Source organism: Choloepus didactylus, chromosome 23 (genome assembly GCF_015220235.1).
Source record: "Choloepus didactylus isolate mChoDid1 chromosome 23, mChoDid1.pri, whole genome shotgun sequence".
NCBI classification, from domain to species: Eukaryota; Metazoa; Chordata; class Mammalia; order Pilosa; family Megalonychidae; genus Choloepus; species Choloepus didactylus.
The window spans coordinates 12,084,303-12,098,961 of NC_051329.1; the positions used below are offsets into that span (position 1 = coordinate 12,084,303).

Here is a 14,659-nt window from a genome sequence, read left to right on the forward strand (position 1 = left end):
TTAACTCTTTTTTTAAATTAACTGTATCAGAAAAAAAGTTTTTTAAAAGATATATGATAAAAAAACATTTCAAACAAACCATAACAAGGGAGTAAGAAAAAGACAACTAACCTAAAATAACTACTTTACTTACAACATGTTCCTACTCTACCCCAAGAAAATAAACTAATATAACAACATTTCTGTGAACTTGTTTCTACCATTCCCATCAGAAATTAACAAACCATAGTCATTCCTGGACATTCCCAGGACGTTAAATTTACCCACGATAGCTTATCTGTTCTTTTTTTTTTTTTTTTTTATCTTCATTTTATTGAGATATATTCACATACCACGCAGTCATACAAAACGAATCGTACTTTCGATTGTTCACAGTACCATTACATAGTTGTACATTCATCACCTAAATCAATCCCTGACACCTTCATTAGCACACACACAAAAATAACAAGAATAATAATTAGAGTGAAAAAGAGCAATTGAAGTAAAAAAGAACACTGGATACCTTTGTCTGTTTGTTTCCTTCCCCTATTTTTCTACTCATCCATCCATAAACTAGACAAAGTGGAGTGTGGTCCTTATGGCTTTCCCAATCCCATTGTCACACCTCATAAGCTACATTTTTATACAACTGTCTTCGAGATTCATGGGTTCTGGGTTGTAGTTTGATAGTTTCAGGTATCCACCACCAGCTACCCCAATTCTTTAGAACCTAAAAAGGGTTGTCTAAAGTGTGCGTAAGAGTGCCCACCAGAGTGACCTCTCGGCTCCTTTTGGAATCTCTCTGCTACTGAAGCTTATTTCATTTCCTTTCACATCCCCCTTTTGGTCAAGAAGATGTTCTCCGTCCCACGATGCCAGGTCTACATTCTTCCCCGGGAGTCATAGTCCACGTTGCCAGGGAGATTCACTCCCCTGGGTGTCTGATCCCACGTAGGGGGGAGGGCAGTGATTTCACCTTTCAAGTTGGCTTAGCCAGAGAGAGAGGGCCACATCTGAGCAACAAAGAGGCATTCGGGAGGAGGCTCTTAGGCACAACCATAGGGAGGCCTAGCCTCTCCTTTGCAGCAACCGTCTTCCCAAGGGTAAAACCTATGGTAGAGGGCTCAACCCATCAAACCACCGGTCCCCTATGTCTGTGGTCATGTTAGCAACCATCGAGGTGGGGTAGGCCAATACCCCTGCATTCTCCACAGGCTCCTCAAGGGGGCACTACATCTTTTTTTCCTTGTTTTTCTTTTTTTTTTTTTTAACTTTCCCTTTTTTATATCAACTGTATGAAAAAAAAAGTTAAAAAGAAAACAAACATACAATAAAAGAACATTTCAAAGAGACCATAACAAGGGAGTAAGAAAAAGACAACTAACCTAAGATAACTGCTTAACTTCCAACATGTTCCTACTTTACCCCAAGAAAGTTACCTAATATAGCAACATTTCTATGAACTTGCTCCTACTATATCCATCAGAAATTAACAGACCATAGTCATTCCTGGGCATCCCCAGAACGTTAAATAGCTTATCTGTTCTTGGATTATTGTTCCCCCTTCCTTAATTGCTCTCTATTGCTAGTTCCCCTACATTCTACATTATAAACCATTTGTTTTACATTTTTCAAAGTTCACATTAGTGGTAGCATATAATATTTCTCTTTTTGTGCCTGGCTTATTTTGCTCAGCATTATGTCTTCAAGGTTCATCCATGTTGTCATATGTTTCACGAGATTGTTCCTTCTTACTGCCGCGTAGTATTCCATCGTGTGTATATACTTATCTGTTCTTACTGGGTTATCGTTCCCCCGTCATTAATTGCTCTCTATCGCTAGTTCCCCTACATTCTATATTATAAACCATTTATTTTAGGAGTGTGTTGTTTAACTTCAAGGTGTTTGTGAATTTTCTAAGTCTCTGATGGTTATTGACTTCTAATTGTATTCCACTGTGGTCAGAGAATGTGCTTTGAATTGTTTCAATTTTTTACAATTTATTGAGGCTTGTTTTATGTCCCAGCATATGGTCTATTCTGGAGAAAGTTCCGTGATCACTAGAGAAGAATGTGTATCCTGGTGATTTGGGATGTGATGTTCTATATATGTCTGTTAAATCAAATTCATTTATCAGATTGTTTGGGTTTTCAGTTTCCTTATTGGTCTTCTGTCTGGTTTGTCTATCTATAGGAGACAGTGATGTGTTGAAGTCTCCCACAATTATTGTGGAAACATCCATTGCATCCTTTAGTTTTGCCAGTGTTTGTCTCATGTATTTTGTGGCACCATGATTGGGTGCATAAACATTGATGATTGTTATTGCTTCTTGTTGAATTGCCCCTTTTATTAGTATATTGTGGCCTTCTTTGTCTCTCATAACATCCTTGCATTTAAAGTCTATTTTATCTGAGATAAATATTGCTACTCCTGCTTTCTTTTGGCCATAGCTCACATGAAATATTTTTTCCATCCTTTCACTTTCAATTTCTTTCTGTCCCTGTGTCTAAGATGAGTCTCTTGTATGCAACATATTGATGGTTCATAATTTTTGATCCATTCTGTCAATCTGTATCTTTTAATTGGGGAGTTTAATCCATTTACATTCAATGTTATTACTGTGAAGGCATTTCTTGAATCAGCCATCCTATCCTTTGGTTTATATTTGTCAGATATATTTTTTCCCTCTCTCTATTAATGTCCTTTAATGAACCAATATTGAATCTCTTTAGTACTGAACCTTTCTCCATATCTCTCTCTCCTTTCTTTGTTTCTCTGTCGGTAGGGCTCTCTTCAGTATCTGCAGTAGGGCAGGACTTTTATTAGCAAAATCTCTCAGCATTTGTTTGTGAAAAATTTAAGCTCTCCCTCAAATTTGATAATTTTGCTGGATAAAGTATTCTTGGTTGGAAATTTTTTTCTCTCAGGATTTTAAATATGTCATGCCACTGCCTTCTCGCCTCCATGGTGGCCGCTGAGTAGTCACTACTTAGTTTTATGTTGTTTCCTTTGTATGTGGTGAATTGCTTTTCTCTTTCTGCTTTCAGAACTTGCTCCTTCTCGGTATTTAACAGTCTGATCAGAATATGTCTTGAAGTGAGTTTATTTGGATTTATTCTATTTGGAGTTTGCTGGGCATTTATGCTTTGTGTATTTATATTGTGTAGAAGGTTTGGGAAGTTTTCTCCAACAATTTCTTTGAATACACTTTCTAGACCTTTACCCTTCTCTTCCCCTTCTGGGACACCAATGAGTTTTTTTTTTTTGTTTTTTTTTTTACATAAATTAACCCATTTATTATAGACTAGAGATGTTTCAAGCTGTGGTGCATCTACTGGTCTTTCAATTCCTTCGGTCTGATGGCAGACTTGACTGTGACTGCAGAGGTGGTGTTGTAGGTCCAGGCACCACCAGCTACTGTTTTCATGCTGGAACCATAGTGCCAGATCCCCACAGCTCTTCTCTTCATTTTGGTTTTGCCACAGAAGGAGCAAGTGTGTTTGGCGTGCTGGCTGATTTCAGTTTTCTTCACCTTTTCCTGAGGGAGATGCCATAATGGGTCCTGTATTTACCAACAATTCCAACCTTCTTGGTGCGTTTTGCCATGTTGCCGCAAAGCTATTCTGAGCCCAGAGAGCACCAATGAGTCTTATATTTGGACGTTTTATTTTATCTGTCATATCCCTGAGATCCATTTTGATTTTTTCGATTTTTTTCCCCATGCTTTCTTTTGTTCCTTCATTTTCCTTTCTGTGGTCCTCGAGGTCACTGATTCATTGTTCAGCTTCCACTAGTCTTGTACTATGAGTATCCAGAATCTTTTTAATTTGGTCAACAGTTTCTTTTAGTTCCATAAGATCATCTGTTTTTTTATTTACTCTTGCACGTTCTTCTTTATGCTCTTCTAGGGTCTTCTTCATGTCCTTTATATCCTATGCCATGCTCTTTTGTTTGTCTTTGGTTCTTTGATTAATTGTTCCAAGTACTGTGTCTCCTCTGATCTTTTGATTTGGGTGTTTGGGTTTGGGTTCTCCATATTGTCTGGTTTTATCATATGCTTTAAAATTTTCCGTTTTTTTTGGCCTCTTGGCGTTTACTTTACTTGATAGGATTCTTTCAGGATATGAAAAATACTAATCTCTGATTTGTCAGATCTACAGCTTGGTGGCGTACACTTAGTCTTTAACTAACCAGCAGATGGTGTCCATGAGTCACTTATTCCTCTCAAGTCAGTTCTCCCCAACTTTGTCTTTGTGGTGTGTGGGGGTCTGATTCTTGTGGGGTTCAATTGGTGCACCAAGTTTGGGTGTGCTGTTGGTGCTGCTGTCCTCTCTGAATGTGGGGCATGTGTCTGAGTGGTTAGGGAGGCAGGGCAGCTTTAATAATCAAACCTCCCAGGTGTTCCCGGAGATTTAAGGCTGTTGCAAGAGTCTAAACCTTCATTTCAGTCTCACCACAGATTGTCTCTGCTTCTGACCCACAAGTCCTTGGTATTGGTGTAGGGTTCCTGGGATTTCCAAGCGGATCCCTCTTCCAAGCCGTGCCCTTCTAGGGCCTCTGCTGAGGGAAGGCTGTGCTATGTCACAAGTGCGCACCGTCCCTCAAGGGAAGTTCTGGGCCACCAGGCCATGTAGGTGCGTTCCCAGCCTGCTGTAAGAATGGCTGTATGGGGCGTGTTAATTTCCCCCTTGTCGCACAGCTCCGCCTTCCCAGCTGTGGGACAGTTAGCTGTGGGTGCATGAAAGGCTCTTGTCCATGCCCGATATTGTGGTATGTGTGCGTGTTGCTGGAAACACTTCCTGTCCCACTGGATTTTTTGGCACATCTCTGGGCTGTGGCTCCGGTGCCTGGCAGGAGCATTCCCAGCCCGTTGGGAAGATGGCTGCAAGGGGCGTGGTTATTTTCCTCTTTTGGCTAACCTCTGCCTTCCTTGCTCCTTGCGAAAGGCTATCTTCCACGCCAGATATTGAGGCGTTTGCACAGCCCATTCCTGCCGCGCTTCACTGTGCGGTTCTTGCTGCCATATCTACAGCTGCTTTTGGGTTTTTTTAAAAAAGAACTAGTCTGCTTCCAAACGCCAACCCTCAGTTTCCCCATACCACAGTGTGGCTGCCGGATATTCAGCTGGCTTACTCACTCGTTTCAGAACACAGACTCCCAGTTTCAACAAGTGCATGATCCCTGTGGATTTAGCAGACCTTGTCCAGCTGGTGCATCGCTGGAACTGGTGTTCTAGGTCACTTTCTGGCTTTTATGTAGTATTTTTCATGGAGGTGTTTTTTTGCCCTATCTCTCCTAGCCACCATCTTAGGTTCTCCTAGAATCAGTTTTTAAAAATTTAATATCAATATGGACTCTTGGTTTTGTATTTTATTTAGTGATTTATAATCCATTAATATCATTGTTTATTTTAAAGTTCACGTTGTCCCCAATTTGGTCAGTAGGAGGCTCTTCAAACTGGCTCCTGTATCCTTTTAACACATCCTCATTATTGTTGGAGCTCTTTCTTACTCAAGCACAGTAATATGTTCTGGGCTCATCTTGTTTTACTGCCCTAGCCCTAGAATCAGCCATTTCTCCAAGGAGCTTAGGTTCCTTTTAGTGGAGAATGATATTTAGAAACCAAGATAAGGGTGCTAGAATGTGCCAGTTGTTATTGGGTATCATTGCTTCTGGGTTCTTTCAGAAGAGAGAGCATGTGTATAAAATGCATACGTATATATACATATATATATATATGTACATACACATACATCTGTATTTCTATATCAGTATATCTGTCTGCATATGTGCATAAAAACTAGAGTTGCCATAATACCTCCAATTTCATTCTTACACTACATGATTTATTCTGACTTTCTCCCTTTCCAAATTGTATCTACTTCTTCAACAGTGAGAAGCCTGTTTCTCATTAACCTGAATGTATGTTCTTATTAAGTAATTTATTTACTTATTTGATTAATCCCACTCCATGTGCTTAATCTCCTGGCCTTGTGGACTGTCCTTCTGGGCCTGGCCTCATCACGTGCACTGGCTTAATATCCCCAACTCCAGTCCCCACCCACAGTGCCTCCAGCACCACCTACTGTGCTGGCTGGATTCCAGGCCCCTACCAAAGAGAAGGGAGAAGAGTCTTGATTTGTATTTTATTAGCTACTCAAGGCATTTTAGCTGTAATGCTGTGGAAAGTAGTGCTGACAAAGTTCTTTGTATTTCACTCCACTTCTCTCTCTTTCAAGATGGTTTCACCCAAATATCACTGGCGTGGAGGCAGAAAACCTACTGTTGACAAGAGGAGTTGATGGCAGTTTTTTGGCAAGGCCCAGTAAAAGTAACCCTGGAGACTTCACGCTTTCCGTAAGGTAAGTTGGAAGCGAAAGACAGTATCCTGTGAGTGTTTTCCAGATAGGAAATGGTAAAATCACACTTGTACAGCTTGCTGCCTTCATTTCAAGTTGGAAGGCCTCTTTATGGCCCTATGGGGAGGCCATGCCACGGCATTGGGTCACAGATCAGATGTGGGGTTCGGGGAGTGGCCTTCTGAGGTCAAGAGGCTTGCATGGGCATTTCCCCTCCTCCTGAAAGACCACCGAGGATGAATTAGAGTGATCCATGTGAGTTCTTATGTTCTTAAGCTTTCCGGTGCTTGATCCTGGTTCTACTCCTCTTTGGCCTGGTTCCCCACATTTTTCTTCCTTCTATTTGCTTCTTAATGGAAAACTTTTTAAGAGTCTTTCTCCATAGCACTTTTCTTTTTCAAGAAATAAAACATTACTGAGGAAGTTGTGGTCCCCTTTGTTCCCCTGCCTAGTCCCTTTCCCCTCCCTCCTTGCCCAGAGGAAACCACCATCGAGAGGTTGGCATATATCTTTCCTGAACATGTTTTTCGCTTGTACTACATTTGTATAATCTGTGAATAATATAAAGTCGTCTTGTGTGTTTTAAAAATTCACATGAATAGTTTTATAACATGCTCATCATTCTGCAACTTTAAAATGTCTGAGTTCCATGTTGGTACCTCTAATTATTAATTTTAACAGTTATGTAGTATTTCAGTAGTGTGAACCTGCCACAGTTTATCCGTCTCCTATTGATGGATATTGTTTTAAGTTTGTAAAATTTTTCTGAACAATGTCACCATGCATATTCTGTTACATGTCTCTGATCACATGTGGGAGTTTCTCTAGAAATTGATGTTCTCTTATATACTTGTTCTTATCCTAGCCTATTCTGGGAGCTAGAACTGAACTGCTTTATTAATGTACTTTTTTTAAAAAATGACTTTTCATTTTGAAATAATTTCAAACTTATAGGACAGTTGTAAAAATAATAAAAACCTATACAGAGAACTCCCAACGTATCTCCATCCTCCAGATACCCAGATCCACCAATTTTAACATTTTGCCACATTTGCTGTTATCATTCTATTTATTTGTCTCTCTATCCATCCACCCATCTACCTGTTTGTCTGTCTATCTATCTATCTATCTATCTATCTATCTATCTTATTGTACTTTTATTATTATTTTAAATAGGTAAGTAAAACATGTTCTTGAGGATTTATTTAGGATCTCTTCAAAACTTGGGAATTTCCTTTTTGGCTTAGGTGAGTTTCTTGAAGGGTCCCTGTCATGGGCTTTTACTTCCCATTTACCCTAAAGAGTGGGTGGAAACCTTCAGAAGTCTCTTGGGCTTATTCTCACCTAAATTTGTGTGCCATTTGAGCTGTAAGAATTTGGGTGGATATTATATAATAATGCCAACAATGATAATGATAATGATGATAGCAAACCTTATTGAGGAGTTGCCATATACCAGGCCATTGTGCTAAGAACTCTACATATATCATTTCATTTAATTTTCACAACAGTCTATGAATAAGTACCATTATCATTTTCATTTTACAGGTGAGGAAGCTGAGGCACAGAAGTTAAGTTACCTGTGCAGGATCTCATAGCTATTAAGTGGCAGAGCCAGGACTCCAGAACCAGTGTTTATTTTTTTCTTTTCCCCAGCTTTTAGTTTGAAAAAATTAAGACTTATAGAAAAGCCACAAGATGAATACAGTGAACATCAATTTTCCCTTCTTTTACCTATTGTTAACACATTTTTTATATTTGCTCTTTCTCTATATATGTGTTTGTGTGTATATGTGTATATATTTTTTCCTGAACCTTTAAAAAATGAGTTGCGGATGTCATGACACTTACTTTTACCTATAAATACTTCAGTGGGTTACCTCCAATGTACCAGGACATATTATTATATCCAAGAAATTTTAACAGTGAATCAATAATACTATTTAATATATAGTCGATATTCACATTTCCCCTGTTATCTCAAGAATGTCTTTTGAAGTAGCTCCCTACCTCCAGCCTAGCCAGAGTCAGGATCTTGCATTACATTTAGTTGTTTTTTTCCTAATGTTTGTAGTCTCCTTTAATGTAGAACTTCCTCCTGCCTCCCCCTGCTCCCACAGCTCTTTCTCCTCCTTTCCCCCAATCTTGGCCTTTTAAAAATTATTATTATTATTTTATTTTATTTTTTTGCTTTTTGGCATTGATATTTTTGAAGAAACTAGGCCAGTTGCTTCATAGGTTGTCCCTCAATCTGTATTTACTGATTGTTTCCTTATTTTTGGATTCAGATTCAACATTTTTGGCAAGCAAATTACATAGATGATGTTAAATCTATCCCAGTGTTTTGCATCAGGTGGTCATAATATCTTTTTGCCCCATCTTTTGGTGACTTTCAGTTTAATCACTTGGTTAAGGTGTTTGCCAGATTTTTCTGTCATAAAGGTATCTTTTTCCTTTTGTAATTAGTAATTAATTGGTGAGGTGATACTTTGTGAATGTGTGAATATCCTGTAACCCAACACATTTTCATGCAATGCTTTTAATATGTGTAGATAAATTTTGTCTGAATAAATTATTATATTGGTAATGGAAAAATTGTTGTTTTTCTAATTTTGTTATTTCTTCTGCATTTATTAGTTGGCATTCTTCTGTAAAGAACTGCTCCACTCATCCTTTTTATTTTTATTTTTATTTTTGAGTATCACTATGGACTCAGGGATGCTTTCTTTTTAGCCAGGATATTATAATTCATTGGCATCATTATTCTTTTTGATATTCAGGTTGCCCCAGGTTTGGCCAGTGTGGCTCCTATATCCTTTTGAAATGTCTGCAGTAGTCTTTTAAGTATTTCTCTACTTTTGTTTGACGAGCTATCCCAGGGTGCTCTTAAATTTTTCCTCTTCCTAACCTGGATTCACTCATTTCTTTAAGAGCTTTGATTTATTTAGTTGGGAGGCTTTTTAGAAACCAAGATCAAGGTGGTAGATGTGTTTATGCTATTGGGATGTCATTGCTTCTAGGCCCTTTCAGTGGACAAAACTGGGAAAAAAACATTTTACATATTTATAATCAAGTGTTCTTACTGATGTCTCCAGCTTAATCCAACTTCTTTACCTTCTCCCATTCCACATTTGTATTTCCCCTCTCCTGTTAAAATAGAGTCAGGTGTAGGTGGAAGAGGGTGTGACTTGAAGTACCTTTTTTACCCACTGGAAAAGGTGGTCACCAAAAATTAGAAGTAGAAATTGTCAGTAACATTATGGAGCAATTTTTATTTTTGTTCTTAGTCCCTATTTCCTTGATGATTTACTATAAATACATTTATATTTTCCAAAGTCTTCATTAATAATGCTGCAAGGTTAGACTAAAAATAAAGATAGGTCAAAGGTTAGCATTTGGGGGTTGCTATACTCCTTGGGGTCCATAAAGGTGGTAATGGGTATCCTAGAGATGCCTTTCTCGAAGTTCAGACAACCAAATGGAAGTCATAGTAAGACTACTCAGGCTAACTAAATTACCAAGTTTTAAAATCTTTTGGCAGTGTTATGTCAGCTCAGTGGCACAACACGTTAGCTGTCTCATGCTAGAAACACTGTCAATTATATGTGTCCTTAAAATGATTTTTAAAGATATGATTATATACAGTATCTTAATGTGTATGGTGAGATACATTTTGACAAATCTGTTTATTCACGTAACCAACACCCCAATCAAAATTCTGTCACGCTAGAAAGTTCCTTTGTGCTCCTTTCTAATAATTTCCCTCCTCCCTAAAAGTAAGCACCATTCTAATTTTCTATCCCTATAGACTAGTTTTCTTTATTCTAGAATTTCTTGTAAATGAGGTCATTCAGTATATAATTTTTTGTGTCTGGCTTTTTTCTCTTAACCTAATATTTTTGAAATTCATTCATGTTGTGCATATATCAATGGTTTGTTCTTTTTTTTTCTGTCTGTGAGTAGTAGTCCATTGTGTGAGATGCCACTATTTGTTTATCCATTCTGATGATGGACATTTGGGTTTTCAGTTTTTTGCTATTATGAATAAAGCTACAGTGAACATTCTTTTGCCAGTGTTTTGGTGGCTGTATATTTTCATATCTTTTGGGTGAAATACTTAGGAGTAGATTTAATGGGTCATAAGATAGCTGTATATGTTTAACTTTGTATGTGTCTAATTAATGATGGGAAAAATTGTCACTTAATGTATGTAATTTGGTAGGCACAGTCTTTCAAAAATAGGTGATGTATAGGAGGAAAAAGCTAATAAACAGAGTCTTTTGGTTTGACATGGTTGGCTATGGGGTTATTTAACCCACTGCAGTTGTTACAAGGAAGGTGTAAGCTCTTTTCCTGGGTTTGTTTCAACATTTTGGTGAAATCTGATGTGGTACATGAGATCCATTTTTACTAGTTTAGCTCTTTATTTTTTTGTGTTTCCCTTCCAATGGACTATTTTAGAAGAAATGGAGCCGTCACACACATCAAGATTCAGAACACTGGTGATTACTATGACCTGTATGGAGGGGAGAAGTTTGCCACTTTGGCTGAGTTGGTCCAGTATTATATGGAACATCACGGGCAGTTAAAAGAGAAAAATGGAGATGTTATTGAGCTCAAATATCCTCTGAACTGTGCAGATCCTACCTCTGAAAGGTCAGTGATGTTTTAGTATCCACACAATCTACGGTCTCTGCATTGTCCCCATGCCGTGCGTGTCATGCATATGCATTGTGGCGATTTGGCTTGGATCTTTTTTCTCAAGCTGCAATCTTTAAAGCTTTACTAAAGTAAGAATAATAGGATAAGATTGTACTCAGAGGGTCCTTTTCTTGCAAAATCTTTATTTATACCCATTCTATTCCTGTATATACTTGGTACGTGCAGTAATTAAAATTTTGTTGAACTTCAGCTGATAATCTTTGAGAGTTATTAGAGGAAAACAAAGGATAATGGAGACCAAAATAGCAGGAGTTCCCTGTGGTAAATCTCCATCAGTTATTCAGCACCACCACCAACAGATGTCAGTTTAAGCTAAGAAGTGGAAAAGCAGGGAACTCAGAGTCAGTTTTCATCAGTTCCTTTATGTTATGTCCACAGATATGAGAATGACCTTGCTTAAAGGGATTTGTATTATTTCAGAGATCTTTTCCACAGGATTGGAACTTAGCTGATAAAAGCTGAGGCTTGATTTGTTTCTATTGATTTTATTGGTTTTCTAGATTCCCAGTCTCCCCTCTGACTCAAAGAGTCTGTTAGGGGCTCTTAATTATATTTTGTATCTTCAAGTAACTTTTTTTTTTTACCTTCCACCTTTACTTTAGTGCTAACGTGTGCTGATAATTTGTTTCTCCAGCTATTACTGTAGCTTCAAGCAGAAATCTGTCAACCCAATCTGTACAGTTTGTTTCTAAATTTTACTCCTTTCAGTTAAGTTTGGATAAAAAGTAACTCAGAATATATCCCTTTAATAATGAACTATTAGCATTATCTGCCATAATAGTACCTTACTTTCTTATGATGTTAGGATGTTTTCCATAGTAACTTAGAGCAGTGTTGTCTCAGTCAGTCCTTGGATGGCCTATATCCAGATTATCTGGCATATGAGTAAAAGATGCAGCTTCTTGGGCCCCGTTTGGACTTAATATATTCCTATCTCTGGTAGTGAGGCCCAGGAATCCACATTTTTAGCCAAATCTCTCATCCTGACTACAAGTCTCATGTGCATGAAAGTTTGAGATGATAACCTAGTATATAGTCCAAACACGTTAATAGCAAATTTGGGGGCTGTTGCAGTATACGTTGGAAATACGGGATAATTTGGAACATTTGAATTAATTTATAGTGAAGATCCTTTATTTATCTAGTGTTCACATGCTGAAGCAAGGGCAGACATTCAAAATTCTTCTCTGTCTCTACCATATCTTTCTGTTATAACTTCTTTAAATGGCTGTGATTGAATAGTTGGTCCTTTTAGGGTTGGGCAATGAGAGAATGACAAATTGCATTTTTTTTCAAGATGGGAGATTTGAAAGAAAAAGGGAAAGATGGAGAATAGTCTCCAAATGACCATGGGCTCATTTAAGAAGTTTTTGTGGTTATTCTTAACTTCTTTGTCATTTTTCCAGCCAGCTGGGATGCACATTCTGTCTCATTAGGGATCAGTTGAACCCTCCCTAGGGATCGAGTAATCCCTTGGAGGGATGTCTGTGTTTTAAAATTGTGTTCAGGAACTTTGAATAGGAAGTGAGATACGGTAGGTTAGTATAGGCTGGAGTGAAATAGTGACACATCCCACAGTAATTTGGGCAGATAATAAAAAATATATTTACAGCGTCCCCCTCCCCAGCTCTGAGGATCTGGGGGAAGGTGCGGAAGTGTTGGACTTCCTCACCTGGACTGGTGTGGATGTTGTCACAAACATTGGGACTGGCAGTTTGATGTGCTGAGCCCTGGATCATGGGACTTGCCCTTATGAAGCTCGTTACTGCAAAGAAGAGGCTAAACTTGCATATAATTGTGCCTAAGAGTCTCCCCCTGAGTACCTCTTTGTTGCTCAGATGTGGCCCTCTCTCTCTCTAACTGAGCCACCTCGACAGGTGAACTCGCTGCCCTCCCCTCTACGTGGAACCCGACTCCCAGGGTTGTAAATCTCCCTAGTAATGCATAATATGACTCCCGGGGATGAATCTGGACCCGGCATCGTGGGACTGAGAGTATCTTCTTGACTAAAAGGGGGATGCAAAATGAGACAAAATAGTTTCAGTGGCTAAGAGATTTCAAATGGAGTCAAGAGGTCACTCTGGTGGACATTCTTATGCATTATATAGATAACACCTCATAGGTTTTAATGTATTGGAATAGCTAGAAGTAAATACCTGAAACTACCAAACTCCAACCCAGCAGTCTGGACTCCTGGAGACAATTATATAATAATGTAGATTACAAGGGGTGACAGAGTGATTGTGAAGACCTTGTGGATCACACCCCCTTTATCTAGTGTATGGATGAGTAGAAAAATGGGGATAAAAACTAAAGGACAAATGGGGTGGGATGGGGGGATGATTTGGGTGTTCTTTTTTCACTTTTATTTTTTATTCTTGTTCTGGTTCTTTCTGATGTAAGGAAAATGTTCAGAGATAGATTGTGGTGATGAATGCATAACTATGTTATCATAGTGTGGACAGTTGATTGTATACATGGATGATTGTATGGTGTGTGAATGTATTTCAATAAAACTGAATTTAATAAAAAAAAAATTGTGTTCAGGAGTGCCATGTGAAAGAAGTTTGGGAAGCCATGGCAGAACTACAATTCATTTTCCTTTTTAAAATTTAGGTGGTTTCATGGACATCTTTCTGGGAAAGAAGCAGAAAAATTATTAACTGAGAAGGGGAAACATGGCAGCTTTCTTGTACGAGAGAGCCAGAGCCACCCTGGAGATTTTGTTCTCTCTGTCCGCACTGGTGATGACAAAGGAGAGAGTAATGATGGCAAGTCTAAAGTGACCCACGTCATGATTCGCTGCCAGGTAAGCCCCAGCTGTGAGTCTGGGGAAAATGTCTACTTTGGATGTTTTCTCCACTGGGAGAAGCTGGACACCATTATGTCCAAAACCAGAGTTCTTTGCTCATTTAGTCAAGGGCTTCTACACTTTTAGTAACTGTTTCATCATTTGAAACTCTATTAAATTATTTATTTCCAGTCTGTCTCTGATAGATTAAGTCATGCCTCAGTGCATCACCTTCTGCCTTGCAGTGTCTGATCTGTTTATGTTTGATTGTATCTAGAATCTGCCTCAAAGTCTCAGTTTCTAAAGTGAAGCCTCAAAGTCTGTGCTCTTTCTTAGGATTGTTGCTGTTCAGCCTTTGTATTATAGAGTCCCTGTATGAAGGCTGGTAGAATTGAACTCAGTATTTCTTGTTTTTACTGTGGTGACTGGATCAAGGAGATTGACCCTTTGTTTTGACATAGTTTCCTCAATAGAAACTGTCTAACCACTTAGAGCTTTAGTTTTTTAATTAAAAAATTTTTAGTAACAGCTTTATTGAGATATAATTCCAATACCATACAATTCACCCTTTTAAAATATACAATTTAGTGGTTTTTAGTATATTCGCAAAGTTGTACAACCATCGACACCATGTAACATTTTCATCACTCCAAAAAGAACCCCCGTCCACGTTAACAATCATTCCCCATGCCCCTCCTCTTTCTCACCACGCCAGCTCCTGGCAGCCATGAATCTACTTTTTGTCTCTATGGATTTGCCTATTCTGGACAATTCATATAAATGGAATCATATAATATGTGGCCTT

At 38.4% G+C, this 14,659-nt stretch overlaps 1 protein-coding gene and 1 pseudogene across 2 annotated transcripts in view; one reads left to right on the plus strand and one right to left on the minus strand.

Annotated features, from left to right (window-relative positions):
• Positions 1 to 14,659, plus strand: part of PTPN11 (protein tyrosine phosphatase non-receptor type 11) — a 96,486-nt gene that overhangs the window by 20,662 nt on the left and 61,165 nt on the right. For both annotated transcript variants that reach the window (XM_037816810.1, XM_037816811.1), the window contains exons 2-4: positions 6,222 to 6,344; positions 10,803 to 10,997; positions 13,680 to 13,872. In XM_037816810.1, the coding sequence (XP_037672738.1) occupies positions 6,222 to 6,344; positions 10,803 to 10,997; positions 13,680 to 13,872 (511 nt within the window). The remainder of the gene's footprint in view (positions 1 to 6,221; positions 6,345 to 10,802; positions 10,998 to 13,679; positions 13,873 to 14,659) is intronic.
• On the minus strand, positions 3,314 to 3,588 carry LOC119519242 (annotated as a pseudogene).